The following is a 19674-nucleotide window of genomic DNA, read 5'->3' as shown; positions in this document are numbered from 1 at the left end:
AGATATAACATTATTCAAATTATGCTGATTACCACTTGTTTGATTTGCCAAATACACTTGTAGGCATCTGACCTGTCCTCAATGCCATTCTAACTCCATAATGGAATTCTAGAACAGTGAACAAAAGAGCTCCATATCCCTTTAGCTGTATTAGCCCAGCAGACACACATTTTTTACAACACTATGCAATAGCAATAATAAGCAGGCAATGAATGAATTTTAAAACAACACCACTCAAATATGCACCAAACCCCAAAGTTCCAGTAATCCACAATAAACCCCGAATCCAACAATATGTAGGAAAACTCTAAGACTTAAACATTATATATTTTAATTCAAATACATATAGGCTGGGGCGCCTGGGTGGCTCAGTGGTTTGGGCTGCTGCCTTCGGTTCGGGTCATGATCTCAGGGTCCTGGGATCGAGCCCTGCATCGGGCTCCCTGCTCCGCAGAAAGCCTGCTTCCCTCTCTCTCTCTGCCTGCCTCTCTGCCTACTTGTGATCTCTGTCTGTCAAATAAATAAATAAAATCTTAAAAAAAAAAATACATACAGGCTTACAATTCCTAAAAACTACTCATACTTCACACATCTGTACTGATAACTGAATCCAGTTCCTTGTAGAAAGACAGAGCTTTCTCTGAGAATACAGCTTACTTTGTCAAGAACCACATCACTGATGGGAGGCAGGCCCTCCGGTTTCTGTATACAGGCTGGCATGAACTGAAAGTCCAGCAAAAACTCCCTGTCATACTGCTTCTTGCCTTCAGTGTCAGCAGGCTTCCAGGAATCTAGAAAAAGAGATGCAGACAAAAAAGTCTCTAGGGTCATTATATGGATAACGCCTAAGAGTTCAAACTGGATTCCAATATTCACTTTACCTGTCATAGACTAAAATACAAAGCAAACACTGAGCTACTGTCAGAAAAATGTCATATAAAAATTTTAAACTGTCTTATGTTCCTTGATCCCTTCTGAATACCATTAGCCTGTAATCTGAAATTGCTACAGAAACCACTTAATATACACATTAGACAGCCTTTGGCCAGAAACATGTAATAATACTCATTAGATAAACTACCAAGCCTTAAAATACCTCAGAAATAAGGAATCTATAATACTCTTTGGTTTCACGTAAAAGGAGACTTCGGTTGTTCACTTGGAAATGCTATTTTGGAGGGAAAAAAAGGCAAAAGGATACAAAACAAATACAAATAACTTGTTAGATTCTGAAAAGGCTAACCAGCTATATATGATTTTTCCCCCGACCATGGTTTACTTTATTTAGTAGTATAGTTTTTATTATATATATTATATATATATATTATATAACTAGTTTTTATTTAGAAGTATAGTTGATTCAAAATATTGTATTAGTTTCAGATATACAAGATAGTCACTTGACAATTGCATACATTACAAAAGGCTCACTTACCATGGTAAGTGTATTAACCACCTGTCACCATATGAAGTTATTACAATATTACTGACTATACATTCCTTATGCTGTACTTTTCATCCCTGTGACTTATTTATTTTGTAACTGAAAGTCTGACCCTCTTAATCCATTTACTTTTTTTGCCCACCCACATCTACCTATCCTCTGGCAATCACAGGTTGTTCTGTCTCTGTTTTTGTTTTGATTTTTAGGTTCCATGTATCGGTGAAATCATATGGTATTTGATTTTTTTCTGTCTGACTTATTTCACTAAGCACAATACCCTCTAGATCCATTCACACTGTTGGAAATGGCTAGATTTCATTCTTTTTTTATGGTTGAGTAATCTCCACCGTGTGTGGGTACACCATGCATGCAAAAACACATCTATATACACACATCTTCACCATCCTTTCATCTATCAGTGGACACTGAGGCTGCTTACAGATCTTGGCTATTGTAAATAATGCTGCAATAGACATAGGGATGCAGATGTCTTTTCAAATTTCTGTTTTTGTTTTCGTTGGGTAAATACCCAAAAGCAGAATTACAGGGTCATACGGTGTCTCTATTTTTAATTGTTTGAGGAACCCCCATAATGTTTTCCATAGCAGTGGCACTATCGTTATTCCCACCAATAATAATATTTTTAATATTAATTTCAAATTAGTTTTTTGCCATAGCACTCACTTTGCTACTATGACTATTGTTATAGCTATCATTTCTCACAATCCTAATCTCATTATATAAAGTTGGAGAATTTCCTGAAATTTTTGTTGGATAAGGAAAGCAAGTCACAGTATTTTTTTTTTAATTAACAAAACTCTGATCAAAATCAGGCCCCAAGATCACTTCACGATAGTTCTTTGGGTCCTTTTTTAGGTTAGTGATTCTTAATATATAGGTGATAGACTCATGATGGTCTGTGAGAACACTGTAGATATTTTCAACCAAATCCTTATTATCTTCTTATATTCATTAAAAGGCAGGCAGTTTACTGGGATCTAAATTTTAAACTGGCAGGGAGCCTGGGTGGTTCAGTCAGTTAAGCATTTGCCTTCGGCTCTGGTCACATTCTCAGGATCTTGGGATCAAGCCCATGTTGGGTTCCCCACTAAGGAGAGAGACTGTTTCTCCCTCTCCATCTGCCTGGTGCTCTGGCTACTTGTGCTCTATCTCCCTGCCAAATAAATAAATAAAATCTTAAAAAAAAATAAAATTGTAATTGCTATTTTCCAATTACTGCAAGGGTATATCAAAATTTAGTTGTTCAATATAGTTGGGGCCTATGGTTGGGTACCTTTTCCTTGCCAAAGGATAAAAATATAACTGACAGGGGGCGTATGGCTGGCTCAGTCAGCAGAGCACGGGACTCAGAGTCATGCATTTGAGCCTCATGCTAGGCATAAAGCTTACTCAAAAACACATCACACACACACACACACTCACTCCTATGGATGACAATAGTGTCTCAGTCTACTAAAGGACTGGGGTAGCCACAAGTTCTTCGTGATATAATACAAGCCTAGATCTTTAGAATTTTAGTATACTGAGTCCTAAAGTTAAAAGAAAATTTTACTATAACATACCCCTACAATTTCATAAAGCCCATTGGCAGCAGTTTACTGGTAGTGAAAAGATCAGTTTATTAAGGTGGTGGTATCTATCAATGACTTTCAAACATTTCTTACTACAACTCCCAATAAGAAATATAATGACTCTATGACTCAGAACAAATACAATTTTTAAAGTTTTTTTTAGAACAAATACAGATTAAATAAAAGAAATCAAAGTTTCTTAAAACAATATTTGCCCTTGCTCCTGTAATGCACTGACAATTTTTTATTCTCCATGTTAAAAAATGTTGGTTGTACATCACTAATTTTTGTCTAAGATTATTTTTGATGTCTGATATTCTGCTTTCAAATCCAATCTCACATAGAAGTCACTCAGATTTCGCAGACTATGAAAAAAGTTGTACCTATCCCAAACTTTCTATCAAATGAACCATCTTCCCCCACATGTCCATGCCACATCACTCTGAAAATTTCAAAGTCAATCATATTTATATAGGATTGGAACAGACTTTCATGGACTTGATGGTGCCTGAAGATGAAAGAGCCTCCAAGGCTCATCATGTGCTCCACAGGGCATGTCTCATACTGCATGTGCTTAATAAGCTAGTCACACTGCTTCTGATGATTGTAGTTCAGTTCCACAGAGTGATTTCTGTCAACAAATTTCTCTTGTGAAATCAGTGAGTTACAACCAACATTTTAAAATTCTTTTTGTTTCTTTTTTCATTTCTTCCTTTTAGGTAGGCTCCACGCCCAACGTGGGGCTTGAACTCATGACCCTGAGATCAAGAGTCACTTGTTTTACTGACTGAGCCAGCTGGCCCCCTACAGTCCAACATTTTAAAAAGAGAATAGAGTGAAAAATGTGAGTGTGTTACATGTAATAAGGGTAAGTGTTAAAGGCTTGTGAAATGATGAGCACAAAAGAGCACTGAAACAGCCCTTTCAATTAAACTAAGTAAAATTAAATTCCTCTTGTTGAATTCCACTGGCCTAGCACTGAGCGTTATCTTCTGCCAGCTGCTCTTCCAATGCCTGTAAAAGCAGAATACGGCATCAGATATCACTTCCGTCAACAGAGAACTCCCTGGATTTGCTAGTCACTAACTTATGCCTGCTAATCTATTCTGTAAATATTATGCTGTGATGAGCCTCTTATCTTCCATCCAATATCTCTCTACAAAGAGACAACATTGCTGTAAGGTTAGAACAGTGAAAGTGAGAAGGGAACACATGCACAGGAAGGCAGGGATACACTTACCTGGTTTGAATGGGAATGTCACCCCTTCACCAGAACTATCAGTGGAGCCTGAATTAGCATCTATTCCTTCACCCTCAGAAATACTCTCAGCACCATTACGTACAGGCTCAGCTTCTTCTCCATTTTCTTCCACAGTTTTTACTTTTTTTAGGTCAGAGGGGTCTCTTCCAGGATGAAACCCTTGGCTCATTTTATCCTGTTCAGATTCAAGTACTTTGTCACCTGAAAGCTCCTCTTCAGCTTTAGGCTAAAGCATAAGTGAACACAGAGGTTACATGATTTTTGCCATGTAAATATGCATGAAAACCTGTACCTATCCCCTCAAAAGGCAAACAAAAACATCATTCAAAAAAAGGATGTCTGTGTTCGGCATATGGTACTAGCATGCTAAGTTTATTTAAAACACTTTTCTCATTTCATCTCTTGGCATAGAGAAGACAAGTCACATGGCTACTGAAATGCTTTAACATGACTAATGACATCTAAATGTACCGAAGGTTAGAATGGAAAGAACTGTTAATCCTTGCACTTGTTGGACATGAAAGAGTCCTGGTCAGAAATCTAAATCAAGCACTCCTACCCTTGCCATTAAGGCTCAGCAAATATAAAAAGAAACATTAGAAGGTATTTTTTGTGTTCCTGTTGTTGCTAAATGGAGAGTTTGATGAATAAAGTATCTAGGTCCTGCAAAGTTGAACATCTCTCATTTTATAAGGAGGACACTTGTTAATTAAAATCTACCTTGTTTATTGGTTCCTGGAATTCTCTGTGGTTGTAACCTTATTCAAATTATGTATAGAAAAGTGCTTGGCATGTAGTCCTCTACGGAGGGAGAAATCTGGGTTCTGGTGCATCCTATTTCTATTTTTTGAAGATTTATTTTTATTTATTTTTGAGAGAGCAAGAAAACACACAAGTGGCAGGGACGGAGGCAGAGAAGCTCAAGAAGATCCTGCGCTGGGCACAAACCCGGATGCAGGGCTGAATCGTTAAGACCCTGAGATCACAACCTGAGCCAAAACCAAGAGTGGGACGCTCAACTGTGTCACCAAGGCACTGCTGACGCATCCTATTTTTAAAAAGCAAAATAGAATTGAAGTTATTCACCAGATGATTTTTGACCACCACCTGACCCTTGGTTTTGGCTCAGATCATGATCTCAGGGTCATGGAATGAAGGCCCGTGACAGAATTCTTGCTCAGTGCAGAATCTGCTTGGGAATCTCTTCTCTCTCTCCCTCTGGCCTTCCCTCCACATGCACTCTCTCTATAAAATCTTTTAAAAAAAATTCCTTGAGGACCATATATGAACTATCAAAATTCCCTGAGGCAGTTCTCATGAACTTTATGTCTTTCTTTACCATGAAGGGTAAGCACTCTAAAAAACAAGCCTTTGGAAGAAGCACTCAGAGGAAATAGACATTCTAAACCGATAAATTCATGCTAGGAGAGAAAAAATAGAGGCTCTGCTGAATTCTTTCAACAGAGGATTGTATAAAAGAATGTCACATACACAAGCAAGTGGTTATGCCCAACTGATTCATAAAACTGTTTTTCCAAAAGATTAAAGAGTTAAAAATCCTACTTTCTTACACAAGTGAAATATTATTAACGGGTATACTACCAGTCAATTTTCTTCTAACATACATCAGATCATGGGAAAAGACAAAATTTTAAAATGCTGTCTACTGGGGTGCCTGGGTGGCTCAGTGGGTTCAAGCCTCTGCCTTCGGCTCAGGTCATGATCTCAGGGTCCTGGGATCGAGCCCCACTTCGGGCTCTCTGCTCAGCAGGGAGCCTGCTTCCTCCTTTCTCTCTCTCTACCTACCTGTGATCTCTGTCTGTCGAATAAATAAATAAAATCTTAAAAAAAAAATAAAAACAAAATGTCTACAGAAACCGATGGTTTTGAGGACTTGCTTCCATGATGAACACAAAAAGTTCATGCAAACATGGACACACATACACCCACACTGTGTGTGCATGTGTGCTTTCTCTACTCGCCCAACAGGAAAACATAGTATGGAAACCATCAAAAGAAAGATATAAAAATTTCAAGAAAATACAGGTTGAAATAATTTCTTTTTGAAACATGGCACAGAATGAACATCTTTTAAAGTTTGAGAAAAAACCAAACTCCCAAGTTTAAATCACGAATCAACAAATTTCCATTTTCTTATTCTATATTCTATTGTAGTCTAACTTATAATGACCTTGCAATGCCACCTTCTAATTAAGTACAGATCATCACGAAGATCTTTTAATAATTTGTTATGAGAGTCTGTCACTGTTACTTAAACTTACCAAAGAGCAGTATAGCTACATTATACAGTTATAGAGAGTTCTTTTTTCAGAGCTTACAAAATGAAGAAAAATGTTATTTTAGTGGAAAAAAAATTTATTATGTCCTCTTCTCTGTACCTAAAATCAGCAAAAGAAAATCTACTGGGTATAATTAGAGAATGTATTACTTGGAAAAGTTAATTTCTAACTGGAAAAAGAAGTATGAAGAAACTTGGTTCCATGAATGACAAACCATAATTCAGAGAACACAAAATCATTGAGCTGTCTGAGGCACACTGTTAGGATATTTTTCTTTCTTTTTTTTTTTTTTTTTTAAAGATTTATTTATTTATTTGACAGAGAGAGATTACAAGTAGGCAGAGAGGCAGGCAGAGAGAAGGAGGAAGCAGGCTCCCTGCTGAGCAGAGAGCCCGATGCGGGACTCGATCCCAGGACCCTGAGATCACGACCTGAGCCGAAGGCAGCGGCTTAACCCACTGAGCCACCCAGGCGCCCCAACTGTTAGCATATTTTTCAAGGGACTCACCAAATGAGCTGCGTTATTTAGCTGGATGAAGCCCTATTAAATGAACTTATAACTGAAGAAAGGAAACACATTATTGGCTGGACTGTCAAAGGTGAATTTAGTTGATAAAACTGCCTATTTAACTCATGAGTTTTAAAGTGCCAGAAAGTCAGACCAGACCACTATGTATGTTAATAACTGATGAAATATCCTACAATTTTTTTAAAAAGATTTTATTCATTTATTTGACAGAGAGAGATCATAAGTAGGCAGAGAGGCAGGCAGAGAGAGAGAGGAGGAAGCAGGCTCCCCGCTGAGCAGAGAGCCCGATGCGGGACTCGATCCCAGGACCCTGAGATCATGACCAGAGCCGAAGGCAGTGGCTTAACCCACTGAGCCACCCAGGCACCCAATATCCTACAATTTTAAAACAAGTTTTAAGATGCCTTGATCAGCAATTTTAAGATGACTCACCCTTCATGTTACCCTTCTAGGCTATAATTTATAGAATTTGATAAAATATTTGCAACGATATAACAACCAAATATATAACCTAATATGCTAATATCTGAAACATTCTTTTAAAGGCTGAGAAAAATGTGTTAAGAAAAGGAGAGCTTAAGGATCAGTGAAAATAAAGATAATGACAACCAGTATGCACTAAACTACTATAATAAATGTTCAACTACAGGAAAGACAAGGAATTGGATTTCTGGGGGAAGGGGGTGCAAACAATCAAATTCTTTTTAATTATACCTTAAAACTATAAGGTAAAGAAAAAAGTGACTGATTCAGAATAAGTTAAAACAGTTCTCATGTCCGAAGAATAACAATCTGAAGTGGGCTTTAGCCAATTATGGGTCATGGGTCAAACGTGGCTCATCCCATATCTGTACAGTGTGCAAGGAAAGGATGGTTTCTGTATTTGTGGTCACTGAAAAAATTTCAAAGGAGAATATTTTATGACACATGAATATTATAGGCAATTCAAATTTCAATGTCTATCAATGAAGTTTTACTGGAATATAGTCACAGTCATTCATTTATACATTGTCTATGGCTGTGTTTGGGCTACAGCAACAGAGCTGAGAAATTGTGACAGGGATCATTTAGTCTACAAATTCGAACTATTTACTATCTGGACTGTTACAGGAAATGTTGGCCAACCCCTGACCTAAAGAAGAGGATGAATATTTGCAGTAGTGGTGGCCTACCCATTTAATATTCAATAATGCTTAGAAATCTAGGAAAGGAATATGAAGTATAACAGAAGAAAATGAATAAAAATAGTGGAATCTAAAGAGAAACCAGTTTATGAAGCTCTTACAGCCATACCAGGAATGTATGAGATTCCCCTGCCTCTGGAAGGTATTTTATTCTCTGTAGGAGCAACATTTTCTTATTCAGCTGCAAGACAAGTGCATCAACTATTTGCACCTCTACAACTTCCTGCCAATTCTTATCCCCTGATAACCACACTACAATCACTTTAATGAAACATTTTAGTGGTTGCTATGGGACTAACTGTGACATCAGTAGGGCATCATGTAAGACTAGTGACAGGACAGGGGGAAGTAACAAAGGGGTACTGTGAACTGCTTGGAAAGGGTAAGAATTATAACTAGAGAGAAAAGCCTTTTGAAACAAATGTATTTAAAGTCACTTTAAAATAATCTGTATATTCTAATGTTATCACCTTATGCATTTAAGAAAAATTACTTTAATAAAGTAGATGTTAAGAGTTTAAAAGGAAAAAAGCAACGTACAGAATTTTTAGATTACTCTTCATTTGTAAGCTTCAGTACATAGCGGGACATAGCACTAAGGATACTGAGATTATAGACTATGAAACTGATAACTCTACCCTTGTTTCTTTCTTACATGGTCTCCTATTATGCTGTAACCTACAGCAAAATCTGGCACGGTTTAGTTCAAACAGATAAATCACATGTGAAAAGTCACGTTACGGCGATGCAGTTAAAAGATGACATTTGCAAAATGAATTTCTCTAAATGCACTCGATAATTTCTACCATCACTGCTACTCAGTATTTGAAAAAACTGTTTCTATTTTTTAAAATTTAATTTTATTCTTTTTCAGTGTTCCAAAATCCATTGTTCATGCACCACACCCAGTGCTCCATGCAATACGTGCCTTCCTTAGTACCCACCTATTTTTGTTTACCAGAGTAGTTTTTCCATCTTGTTAACAGAAGGAAAAATTCAATTGAGGGGGTTGGGAAATTAACCAAAAATTAAGCAGTAACTCACTTTTGCCATTTTAGAATACGCATTTGGAAAGACAGACAAGACTCTGATGAAACTGAAAATGGTATCAAAAATCTTTTAAAAATTCTGTAGGTGGACCAAAACAATCAGACTCTGAGCTTGATATATCACATTTTGTTTGAAAAACAGTATCTCAAAAAAGAGATATAAACCCACACTTGTCTTGGGAAATGGCACCACTACTCTAAAGATAAGCTAAAGAAAGAGATTTACTTTGTCCCTTACCTCCACTTCTGCCTCTAACACCTCTTCAGTGGTTCGGGTCCGATCTTTTGGTTTCTTCCACATCTTTGGTGCGGTTACAGCTGTCTGAGCTGAAATACAAGATCAGGGCCATTACTTCCCACTGCAAAGTCATGTTTGGAAATACCGAGTCTAAAATGATACCTGCATTCAAATTTAGCAGAACACAAGAGGGCTTCACCCATATGGAAGAAACAGCTGAATGATCAAGTGAACAACTGTGTGGTTGTGGCCCAGAGACTGCACCAGCACATGTCTTAGGCACGAACTGGTCACATCAGCACATACAGCCTTCCAACCACTGTCCTAGGTTCTTCCTATTTCATGGTTAGGATACATAATTCAGTATCTATACAAGAAATTGGCCCACCAGCCAATTCTAGACTTGGGGTCTGCTTCTATTATTAATTAACTATGTGACTGAAAGCAAGTCACACTTCTCAGGCACCTGCACATTTAACTATAAAGAGGGGAATGAGATTAGGTGATATCTAAGCTTCCTTTAAGTCGCAAACATATCAAATTCCAGCTTCTGTTTTTCAAAGCTTTCTCGACAACAAAGCAATACTCTGATTAAGATTTCACTAGCTAGGCAGCACTTCTAAAACCATTAGTTCTCATTTCAGACAATACTGTCAGTCTAGTCATCCACACCGCTGAGGAGAAAATCAAGAGACAATCTAATTTTTACTGATTATATTGGATCAGAAGTTCTATTTGGGAAATTAAGTCTAAAAAGGATTTTAAAATATTTATTTGGCTTGCAAATTTCACAAAATCGTTCAACATTTGGATGTACAATTTAAAGACTAAACATCAGATAGCAAATAGAATATATAAAAAGGAGTCTACAGAAGTCAACACATGAGTCAATAGATAGAAGTGAGGTATGACGGGCAGATAGGTAGGGAGAAGAGCCCACGGAAAGCCACTTAACAAATACAGACATCATCAGAAGTCAATAAACACAAAGCTGAAAGTTTCCCTGTACTGTTTCTCTACAGGAATATAAGATAGTTCATTAAGTAAAACCAACCAATCTCTCTGGACAACCTACTCTTTTTCAGAAGAACAGCAGAATATGAACACTTACACTGTTCTGCGGAACAAGGAAAAAGAAATATTTAACATTCTTCTCAAAATTATTGCACCATCATAAAAAATACTATTGTAAATCTTCTTTGTTACACACACCTCAATCTTTTTTTTCCCCTTCCCCTCACGGACCATAACGAAAAAGAAAACGTTAGATCACTGTTATTCTTCTTTGGTGATCTACTCAAAGTAAACTTTTCTCCCAAAGTATGGAATTAAGATTGTGGTAACCATGCACAGGTTTAAATTTCCTATGTTCTCACAGTCTTATACGGAATATGTATGTTTATGTGTGTGCGTATGCATGTAGTGGTCTCTTCACTTTTTATGGATCTTCTGATTTTATATAACCGGTCTGTTGTATGTGCATCTCTCCAAAATGTGACTAATTCTTCTTCCACCGCAGAATCCTTTTTAAGAGAGTTTAGTAAACGTGTACATTTTATTTTAAATTTTATATCATATATACATAAATTTAGCTCTAAATTCCATTCATAGAAAACGGGAAGACCACTTTCTGGAGGATTCTTTGCTATCGAATATACACCCAGGACTGGTTTCCTCTAAACAACAAAAATCAAAGATGTAAATAAACTTTATTTTTCAAGGATGTATCAACCATGCCCACAACCAAATACCATAAAAAAAAAAAAAAATCCAAAAGACAAAAAACAACAAAAAACCCCCACAAAAACCATTTCTTCCATGGACAATTTAACACATTTAACATACCTTTCTTTAAAAAAAGCTACTTATGCAGCAGAAATTGTTACTCTGTTTAAGTGGCTATTTAAAGTTCTGATTTAAAGTAATAATTCAAGGGGTGCCTGGGTGGTTCAGTGAGTTAAAGCCTCTGCCTTCAGCTCAGGTCATGATCCTAGGATCCTGGGATGGAGCCCTTCATTGGGCTCTCTGCTCAGCAGGGAGCCTGCTTCCCCTCTCTCTCTCTGCCTGCCTCTCTGCCTACTTGTGATCTGTCTGCCAAATAAATTAAAAAAAAAAAAACCTTAAAAAAATAAAGTAATAATTCAAAAATGAAGTGAGAGAAAAGACACACTTCTTTTAGGAAATATGCAATCTTTTGAAAACCTGAAAACTAGGTATACACACATACCTAGTGTCTGGAGAGATTATGATATACATCCCCTTTCCTACCATTACTGATGGAGAGGTGCACTAAACTTTGGGTGTTCTACAGTGGGGAGGAGAGAAGAGTGGGGAGGAAAACAGAGACATCAACTCTGATTTACAGGACAATTAAACCTGAGTTAGCTAGAATAAGACAATTATATTTAAGACACTGTCTCAGATTTGCTGTTTCCTTTCTAGTCCATTCCCAAAGCCTACACCTTAGATTAGGCCCATATTATCGCACTAATGTTACCGTAAGATGGTCTCTTAACTAAGTATCTCTGATACTTATTTTAAGATATCATATATAATACTGATGGATGGCCTTTATAAAGAATTGATCTGACTGGGTTATTCTTTTTTTTTTTTTTTAAGATTTTATTTATTTATTTGAGAGAGAGACAGAGAGAGAGAGCATGAGCGAGGAAAAGGTCAGAGAGAGAAGCAGACTCCCTGTGGAGCTGGGAGCCTGCGACTGGGTTATTCTTTTATTGAAAATACTCTTCAAGGCATCATACACCATGCCAAGCATAGTTACACAGAGTGGACACTTAACTTTGTTGACTAAAAAAATAATAGCAGCTCAATGTGAAAGATATAATACTGACATTCCCAAAACAAAGACATGGATTCTTTCCCCCTTGTCTTCAATTAAAGCACCACTGGACAGGTGATCATCTTTGTATGAGATTCTTAATTATCTGAATTTAGAGATACCTAAAGTAGCTTCCCCTATCCTTCATAAGAACTCAACTCTTAAAAACACATTTAATTTCTATGACTTTAAAATACAAAATAAGGAAATGTAAACAAAAAAGCAATACTATGATTTCAAGACTTTTGCAAATTTTACATTATTGGCAGGAAAATGATGTTTTCCTTGAATGCTCTTGTTAGGAAATGACTAAGCTTTAAATTCAGGAAAATACTGGGGACACAGACAAGTTTAATGATTGCGTTTTTTTGTTTCTTTGTTTTTTAAAGATTTTATTTATTTGATAGAGAGAGACACAGTGAGAGAAGGAAAAGAAGCAGGGGAAGTGGGAGAGGGAGAAGCAGGTTTCCTGCCAAGCAAGGACCCCAGTGTGGGGCTCGATCCCAGGACCCTGGGATCATGACCTGAGCAGAAGGCAGATGCTTAACGACTGAGCCACTCAGGCAGCCCAATGACTGGGTTTTATTTTTTTTATTTTTATTTTTAAAAATTTTTTTTTAAAGATTTTATTTATTTATTTGAGAGAGAGACAGTGAGAGAGAGCATGAGCAAGGAGAAGGTCAGAGAGAGAAGCAGACTCCGCATGGAGCTGGGAGCCTGATGCGGGACCCGATCCCAGGACTCCGGGATCATGACCTGAGCCAAAGGTAGTTGTCCAACCAACTGAGCCACCCAGGCGTCCCTAAATTTTTTTTTAATTTAAGATTTTATTTATTTATTTGACAGACAGAGATCTCAAGTTAGGCAGAGAGGTAGGCAGAGAGTGAGGGGGGAAGCGGGCTCACTGCTGAGCAGGGAGCCTGATGCGGGGCTCGATCCCAGGACCCTGGGATCATGAACTGAGCTGAAGGCAGAGGCCTCAACCCACTGAGCCACCCAGGCGCCCCCAATGACTGGGTTTTAGAAAGATTCTTTGTCTTTTCCGTGACAGAGGTTTTAGAATTTATGCCAAGACTGCATCGAGTTAGAAATGTTCCCATTTTCTACTCTCACCCCTGAGGTAGAATACAGACTCCAGAAAACTGTGCTGTATCAAAACTATTTTAACTAGAAACCACTCCATTTTAAAAAAAGAAAGCACAATGCAATATATTTTTGTGACAACTGGTAAAGGCCTGACAAATCATCTCTGTAAAGAGTCCCTTGTTGTTCATTTACTTTTTATATGGCCTTTACTGGAGTCAAGGTGCTAATCTTGCAAATTAAAAGCTAACAACTATCCAACTATAACAACTAATTTGCTAATCTTGCAAATTAAAAGCTAATAACTATCCAACTATTACAACTATGTGCAACTCAGGAGGCAAATGCTGGGCTTGGAGAAAGGGGGCTAATAGAGAAGATTCATAAGTTGAATGAGTTTTATTAAACCAATGTAATTTGCACAGTCTTCCCTGAAGCCTGATGTAATTAGAATACTGAGAAAAACTACTATGTAAAATGATAGATCACATAAGAACAACCAATAGCAGTTAAGAGACAGACACAGAATGCATCCTGAAGAGCTATCTAGATCATAAAAACATGATCTAGAATGTATACTGTCTCTTCTTTCCAGGAGTATGAGTGCTAAAGAAAGTCCAAGTAGTTAAGTCCTGGTTACTAATTTGAACTTTTAACTCTAAGAGATGTCAGAAATGGTATAGGAAGTGCAAGAATGACACATGTCTCCTATCACTAATATAATGCTATTTCTTTATCTAGGGTATTTTTTTTTCCTAGTCCTGCCAGTCACAATTCCTACATATACACGGACTATCATTCACCTTAAGACTTAGAAAAATTCCCCCAAACAGGGAGAGCTTGGAGGGTAGAAATTTAGTTTTAAAGGATGGAATTGGTCAGTTCCTTATATATATTTTCCAACATGCAGGGTTTTATAAGAAAAATATTTATAACCTTCCTCTCTTTCTTAATTTTTAAGTAGGGTCCACATCCCATGTTGGGCTTGAACTCATGACCCAGAGATCAAGAGTTGTACATTCTACCAGAAGAGCCAGCCAGGTACCCCAAATGTATTTTTTTCTAATCATAAAAGTAAGATACAGCCATTGAGGAACACTTACGAAATTAAGACAGATATAAAGCTGGAAAAAAGTTCTATGAGATATTGTGAATATTTTGGCCAAACTTCTTGGCAGCATTTAAAAGGCACAAGTGTATGTACACTATATAGTTTTATTTATTTATTTTTTAAACTAAACTGCAAACAAGAATGTAAACCTTCATAGTTTTGCTCTTTCAGTACGAACTGTCATAACAAATCAACTTAGTCAAAATCCCTGTATGTTCAATCTACCACATTTTTATTAACTGAGTAAAAGAAAGTTCACAGGTTGGTATTTATAAGTAAATCATGAAGATAAAAAAAAATAGGCAGTAAATAATTACAAAAGGGCTAGATGTACATATATTTTTTTAAAGATTTTATTTATTTATTTGACCTACAGAGATCATAAGTAGGCAGAGAGAGAGGCAGTGAGAGAGGAGGAAGCAGGATTCCCGCTGAGGGGAGAGAGGATGCAGGGCTCCATCCCAGGACCCTGGGATCATGACCTGTGTGGAAGGCTGAGGCTTTAACCCACTCAGACACCCAGGTGCCCCTATTAAGTCACTTTTGTCAAGAGTAAGTAGGGAGAAAGAAAAGCTTCCTATGTAGGAAGTCTACCTTAACATGGAATTATTCTGCTGAAGCAGCAACTGACCAAGACCAAGTCGCAGCAAAGATTTTTATGAGCTGTTTCGAGTAGCAAAGATTTGGCTTTGGTCTAGTTAGATTTGGCTAAGGGCTTAAAAACAGATTAGGCTAATTAAGAGAAAAGGCAAAATAAAAAATTCATTACATTTGTAACATGTAAAATACTTACGTAAAGTCTGGAAGGAAATGAAGAAAACTTTAATGTTAAGACTCATTATTAACTGAAAAAAAAGATGCAGGACTATAATATTTGAATAATGGGGGGCTTTCCTCTGTTCTTTTATTATAAATAATAAAAATAATTTGAATTTGAAGAAATAAAAGAGTGAAGCTTTTGAAACTGATTTTTACTCATTGTTTCAATCTTGTTTTATCTTATATGACTGAAGTGGATGTGTTTTGTTCTAGGTTTTAGGACTGCTCTTTATAAAAATATTACTGAAATAAATATTAAGAACTGTTAATCTTCTTCCAGGATGCCTTGGTAGCTCAGTCATCTAAGTGCCTGCCTTCAGCTCAGCTCATGATCCCAGGTTCCTGGGATCCAGCCCCACCCTGGGCTCCTTGCTCACCAGGGAGTCTGCCTATCCCTCTGCCCGCCACTCCCCCTGCTTGTGTGTTCTCCCTCTGGCAAATAAATAAATAAGATCTTTAAAAAAAAAAAAAAACCGGTTAATCTTACCAAAGATGTTAAAATTTTACATATGTTTGTTGATCTGTGGACTTGGAGAACTCATGGAGCTCTTTGACAGCATTTGCTTTATACCAAAAAGTGGAAGCATCATCACTCCACAGAGATTAAAAGAATGTGAAAGAGGTGATTACATAGGAGAGGCAAACTTTCAGTCCCAACGTATTCCACTAGCTATGCAATATAAGTCTGAAAACAACTTTTACTGAAGATACCATGTTGGTAAACTTGCTTCTCTTTATTAGATCACTTCTTCCTTATTACTTAGTTCTTCAGTAGTCAAGTCAAATTTAAGAAAATTTCAATTTTTTTCTGGTGCCCAAAAGGGAAAAGACCTTTTTTACTTTCCCTTTTCTTGGATCTTTGCCTAGAGAAAGCTTGTAATTGTAAATCATTCCTCTATCCATCTGATATATGTGTAAATCTTTTTAAGATGCTAAAGACTCTTGGCAGCTTTGTAATTCAGGAATGTTTTTCTTAAGAGCCTGGGAGCCATCTCTCTCCTTGCAATCACCGAGCCTCCTCTCAGCAACTACCTGCTATCATAAACAAATGTGAAGTTTAACTTCTCCTCTGGATAAAGACAAATGACTAACACAGATGTACACCCCAACTACAAAGATAATTCCTGATGAACTAGATACAACAGCAATGGTGCTGGTACAGTCCTATTACATGAGGACAAATTATCATCTTGAGAACATGTATGTAACGAATTGTATTTGCCTGGCTTGAGGAAAGGGTGAGGATTCCTCCTGTCTGTATTCTCATTAGTGGGTTGTATACAATGCTCACTTAATGCTTATTCAATAATAAAACTACTTCCTTTCTTTTCTACATTTGTAAAGAGCATTTTCCGGTTTGGAAGGAGGTTTTAATTTTTTCCCCACGATCCAGTAACAAGAATGAGATGGTCTAGGAGTACCTAAAATTAACAAATCAGCTAAAGATCTTGTGGCCATATAACAACCAGATAAGAGACCCTGAGTTACACACACACACACACACACATATATATATATATATTTTTTTAAAAGAGACCCTGAATTATAAAAAGTCTCCCTTCTAGCACTCTAGTCTTCTGGAATATAATATGAACTCCTTAACTCTAAGACTTAAGATGAGTGTGTCCAGAGTCTGAGTCTCTGGACTGAAGAGACACAACACTATGAAGAGTTATTAAAAGTAGACAGTTCACAGGGCGCCTGGGTGGCTCAGTGGGTTAAAGCCTCTGCCTTCAGCTCAGGTCATGATCCCAGGGTCCTGGGATTGAGTCCCACATCCGGCTCTCTGCTTAGCAGGGAGCCTACTTCCTCCATTCTCTCTCTCTGCCTGCCTCTCTGCCTACTTGTGAACTCTGTCAAATAAATAAATAAAATATTAAAAAAAAAAAAGAGTAGATACTTCACTACTGGTAAGGGAAGGGCCTCCTTACATTGTCACAGGGTTGTGTATAAAGAGTAGAATGTTCCAATAATGGAACTTCCAATCAGAATTCCCACACTTAACACCCAGTTCTAATCTCTTCTCTTTCCTATCATTTTTTCACATTCTTTCCCTTTTTTGGATCCTGGTTTTTAATTCCTAGAAGCTGGCATTAAATCGTTCTGATTACAATATATTCAAGAATTTTATTTAAAGTTTCTTGAGGCTAGGGATCCTAATCTGTCTTTTTTTCTTCCATAGATCCTTATGAGGACCTAGGAAAATCTGATGATTCTTCTAAGAAACTGGGCTACAGCAAGGAAAAAACCCAGCGGAGAGAAGGTTAAGTTTTTACAATGGAGATGTACGTGAAGAAGAAAACTAACAATTGGGATAAAATACGTAAGAATGATGGGTCACCTAGAGATGTCAACAAAAAGAAACACTAGGGAGTAAGTCAGTCTGTCATTGTTTTCCAGCCATCTTCTCAGGGGTTACTATCTGAAATGTATGAATGCTTGGTGATTATGCTACCCTTCATATTCCCTTCCCTTCTCTGACTTCTTCAACTAAGTTAAAATAGTAAATAAAAAATAGTATATAAGGGCGCCTGGGTGGCTCAGTGGGTTAAGCCGCTGCCTTCGGCTCAGGTCATGATCTCAGAGTCCTCGGATCGAGTCCCGCATCGGGCTCTCTGCTCAGCGGAGCGCCTGCTTCCCTCTCTCTCTCTGCCTGCCTCTCCATCTACTTGTGATTTCTCTCTGTCAAATAAATAAATAAAATCTTAAAAAAAAAAAATAGTATATAAATACAAAATAGTAAATTAAAAAAAAGTAAAATAGTAAAACTGGTCTGTTCAGGGTCCAGCGCTGGAACCAAAAAAGGAAAACAAAATGAGGGTACTAGAACAGAATTCCACCAAAGACATACATCTGTAACACAACTAAAATTTTTTTATTTCCACGCTGAATCCCTACGTTGTATATCTGAAACTAATGTAACACTGTATGTTAACTGGAATTAAAGTAAAAATGTAAAGTTAAAAAACATACTTTTTTACTTCCAGCTTTAACTTTACATATTGTGAAGGTAAAAGTCAAGCTGTAGTTTTGTACATTTTTTTATTTTGGTTTGTTAATCCTTTTAATGTTCTCAATAATTGCTTTTTTCATTATATGGGTCTTTTTTCCTAATTCTTTTGTTTTCTATTTTTTTAAATTTCCCTATTACCTTTATTATTTCCGTTAGGTTTAATTTGTTCTTTTAAAAATATCTCAGCTTTGTTTTTGTTTTTTAAAGATTTTATTTACTTATTTGACAGACAGAGATCACAAGTAGGAAGAGAGGCAGGCAGAGAGAGAGGAGGAAGCAGGCTCCCTGCAGAGCAGAGAGCCTGATGTGGGGCTCAATCCCAGGACCCTGGGACCATGACCTGAGCTGAAGGCAGAGGCTTTAACCCACTGAGCCACCCAGGTGCCTCTCTCGGCTTTGTTGAGGTAAAACCGACAAATCAAATAATAAGACATTTAAAGTGTACATTGTGGTGATCTGATAGACGCACACACTGTGGAATTCCCTTCACCTAGTTCATTAACACATCTATCACATCTCACATATATATTTGGAGGGGTGCAAAGAACATCTAAGTTCTTTTTTCTTTGCAAGTTTCCCTTACACAATATGATACTATCAACTATAGTCACCATGTTTTACATTAGATCTCAGGCTTTATTCACCTTACATAATTTGTTATTTGAATAGCTTCATCACATGGAGGCTGAAGTCATTAATTTGAGACCATTTTTCTCTCTTACTATGTGCATTTAGTGGTATAAACTGTCATCTAATATCTATATTAGCAGTTGTGATACACGGAACAATGCACTGCCAAAGATGTCCATATCCCAATCCCTGCACCCTATGAATAGGTTACATGACAAAAGTAACTTTGCAGATGTGATTACCTTAAGGGATCTTAATATGGGAAGAGTCTTATATTGAATTAACCTAGTGGACCCAATGTAATCAAAAGGGTCCATACAATTGGGTGGGAAGCAAGAGAATCAGAGACATATGAAGATGTTATGGTCCTGGCTATGAACATGAGGAAAAGGCCAGAACCAAGAGGAATATAGGTAGCCTTTAAAAAATGGAAAAAGCCAGGGAACAGATTCTCTTCCAGAGTCTCCAGAGAAAACACATTTTTGTTACTATCTCAAGTTTAGTCCAATGAAACTGATTTTGGATTTCTGACCTCCCAAAATGTGACATAATAAATTTGTGTTCTTTTCAGTCAACAGGTTT

General features: G+C 37.2%; 1 protein-coding gene and 1 long non-coding RNA gene across 20 annotated transcripts in view; one reads left to right on the top strand and one right to left on the bottom strand.

Moving 5' to 3' along the window:
* EIF4G3 (eukaryotic translation initiation factor 4 gamma 3) overlaps nucleotides 1-19674 on the bottom strand; it is a 343509-nt gene that overhangs the window by 81631 nt on the left and 242204 nt on the right. For all 19 annotated transcript variants that reach the window (XM_032301982.1, XM_032301966.1, XM_032301968.1 and 16 more), the window contains 3 exons: nucleotides 9598-9686; nucleotides 4277-4523; nucleotides 658-791 (listed from right to left, as the gene is read on the bottom strand). In XM_032301982.1, the coding sequence (XP_032157873.1) occupies nucleotides 658-791; nucleotides 4277-4523; nucleotides 9598-9686 (470 nt within the window). The remainder of the gene's footprint in view (nucleotides 1-657; nucleotides 792-4276; nucleotides 4524-9597; nucleotides 9687-19674) is intronic.
* Nucleotides 14519-18358, top strand: LOC116567108. The gene is made up of 3 exons (XR_004276106.1): nucleotides 14519-14560; nucleotides 17632-17822; nucleotides 18231-18358. It is a non-coding gene; the product is annotated as an uncharacterized LOC116567108 (long non-coding RNA).

Source organism: Mustela erminea, chromosome 10, assembly GCF_009829155.1.
Source record: "Mustela erminea isolate mMusErm1 chromosome 10, mMusErm1.Pri, whole genome shotgun sequence".
Classification (NCBI taxonomy): Eukaryota; Metazoa; Chordata; class Mammalia; order Carnivora; family Mustelidae; genus Mustela; species Mustela erminea.
Note: the sequence above shows the minus strand (reverse complement) of the source record. Positions and strands in the feature narration are given on the sequence as shown.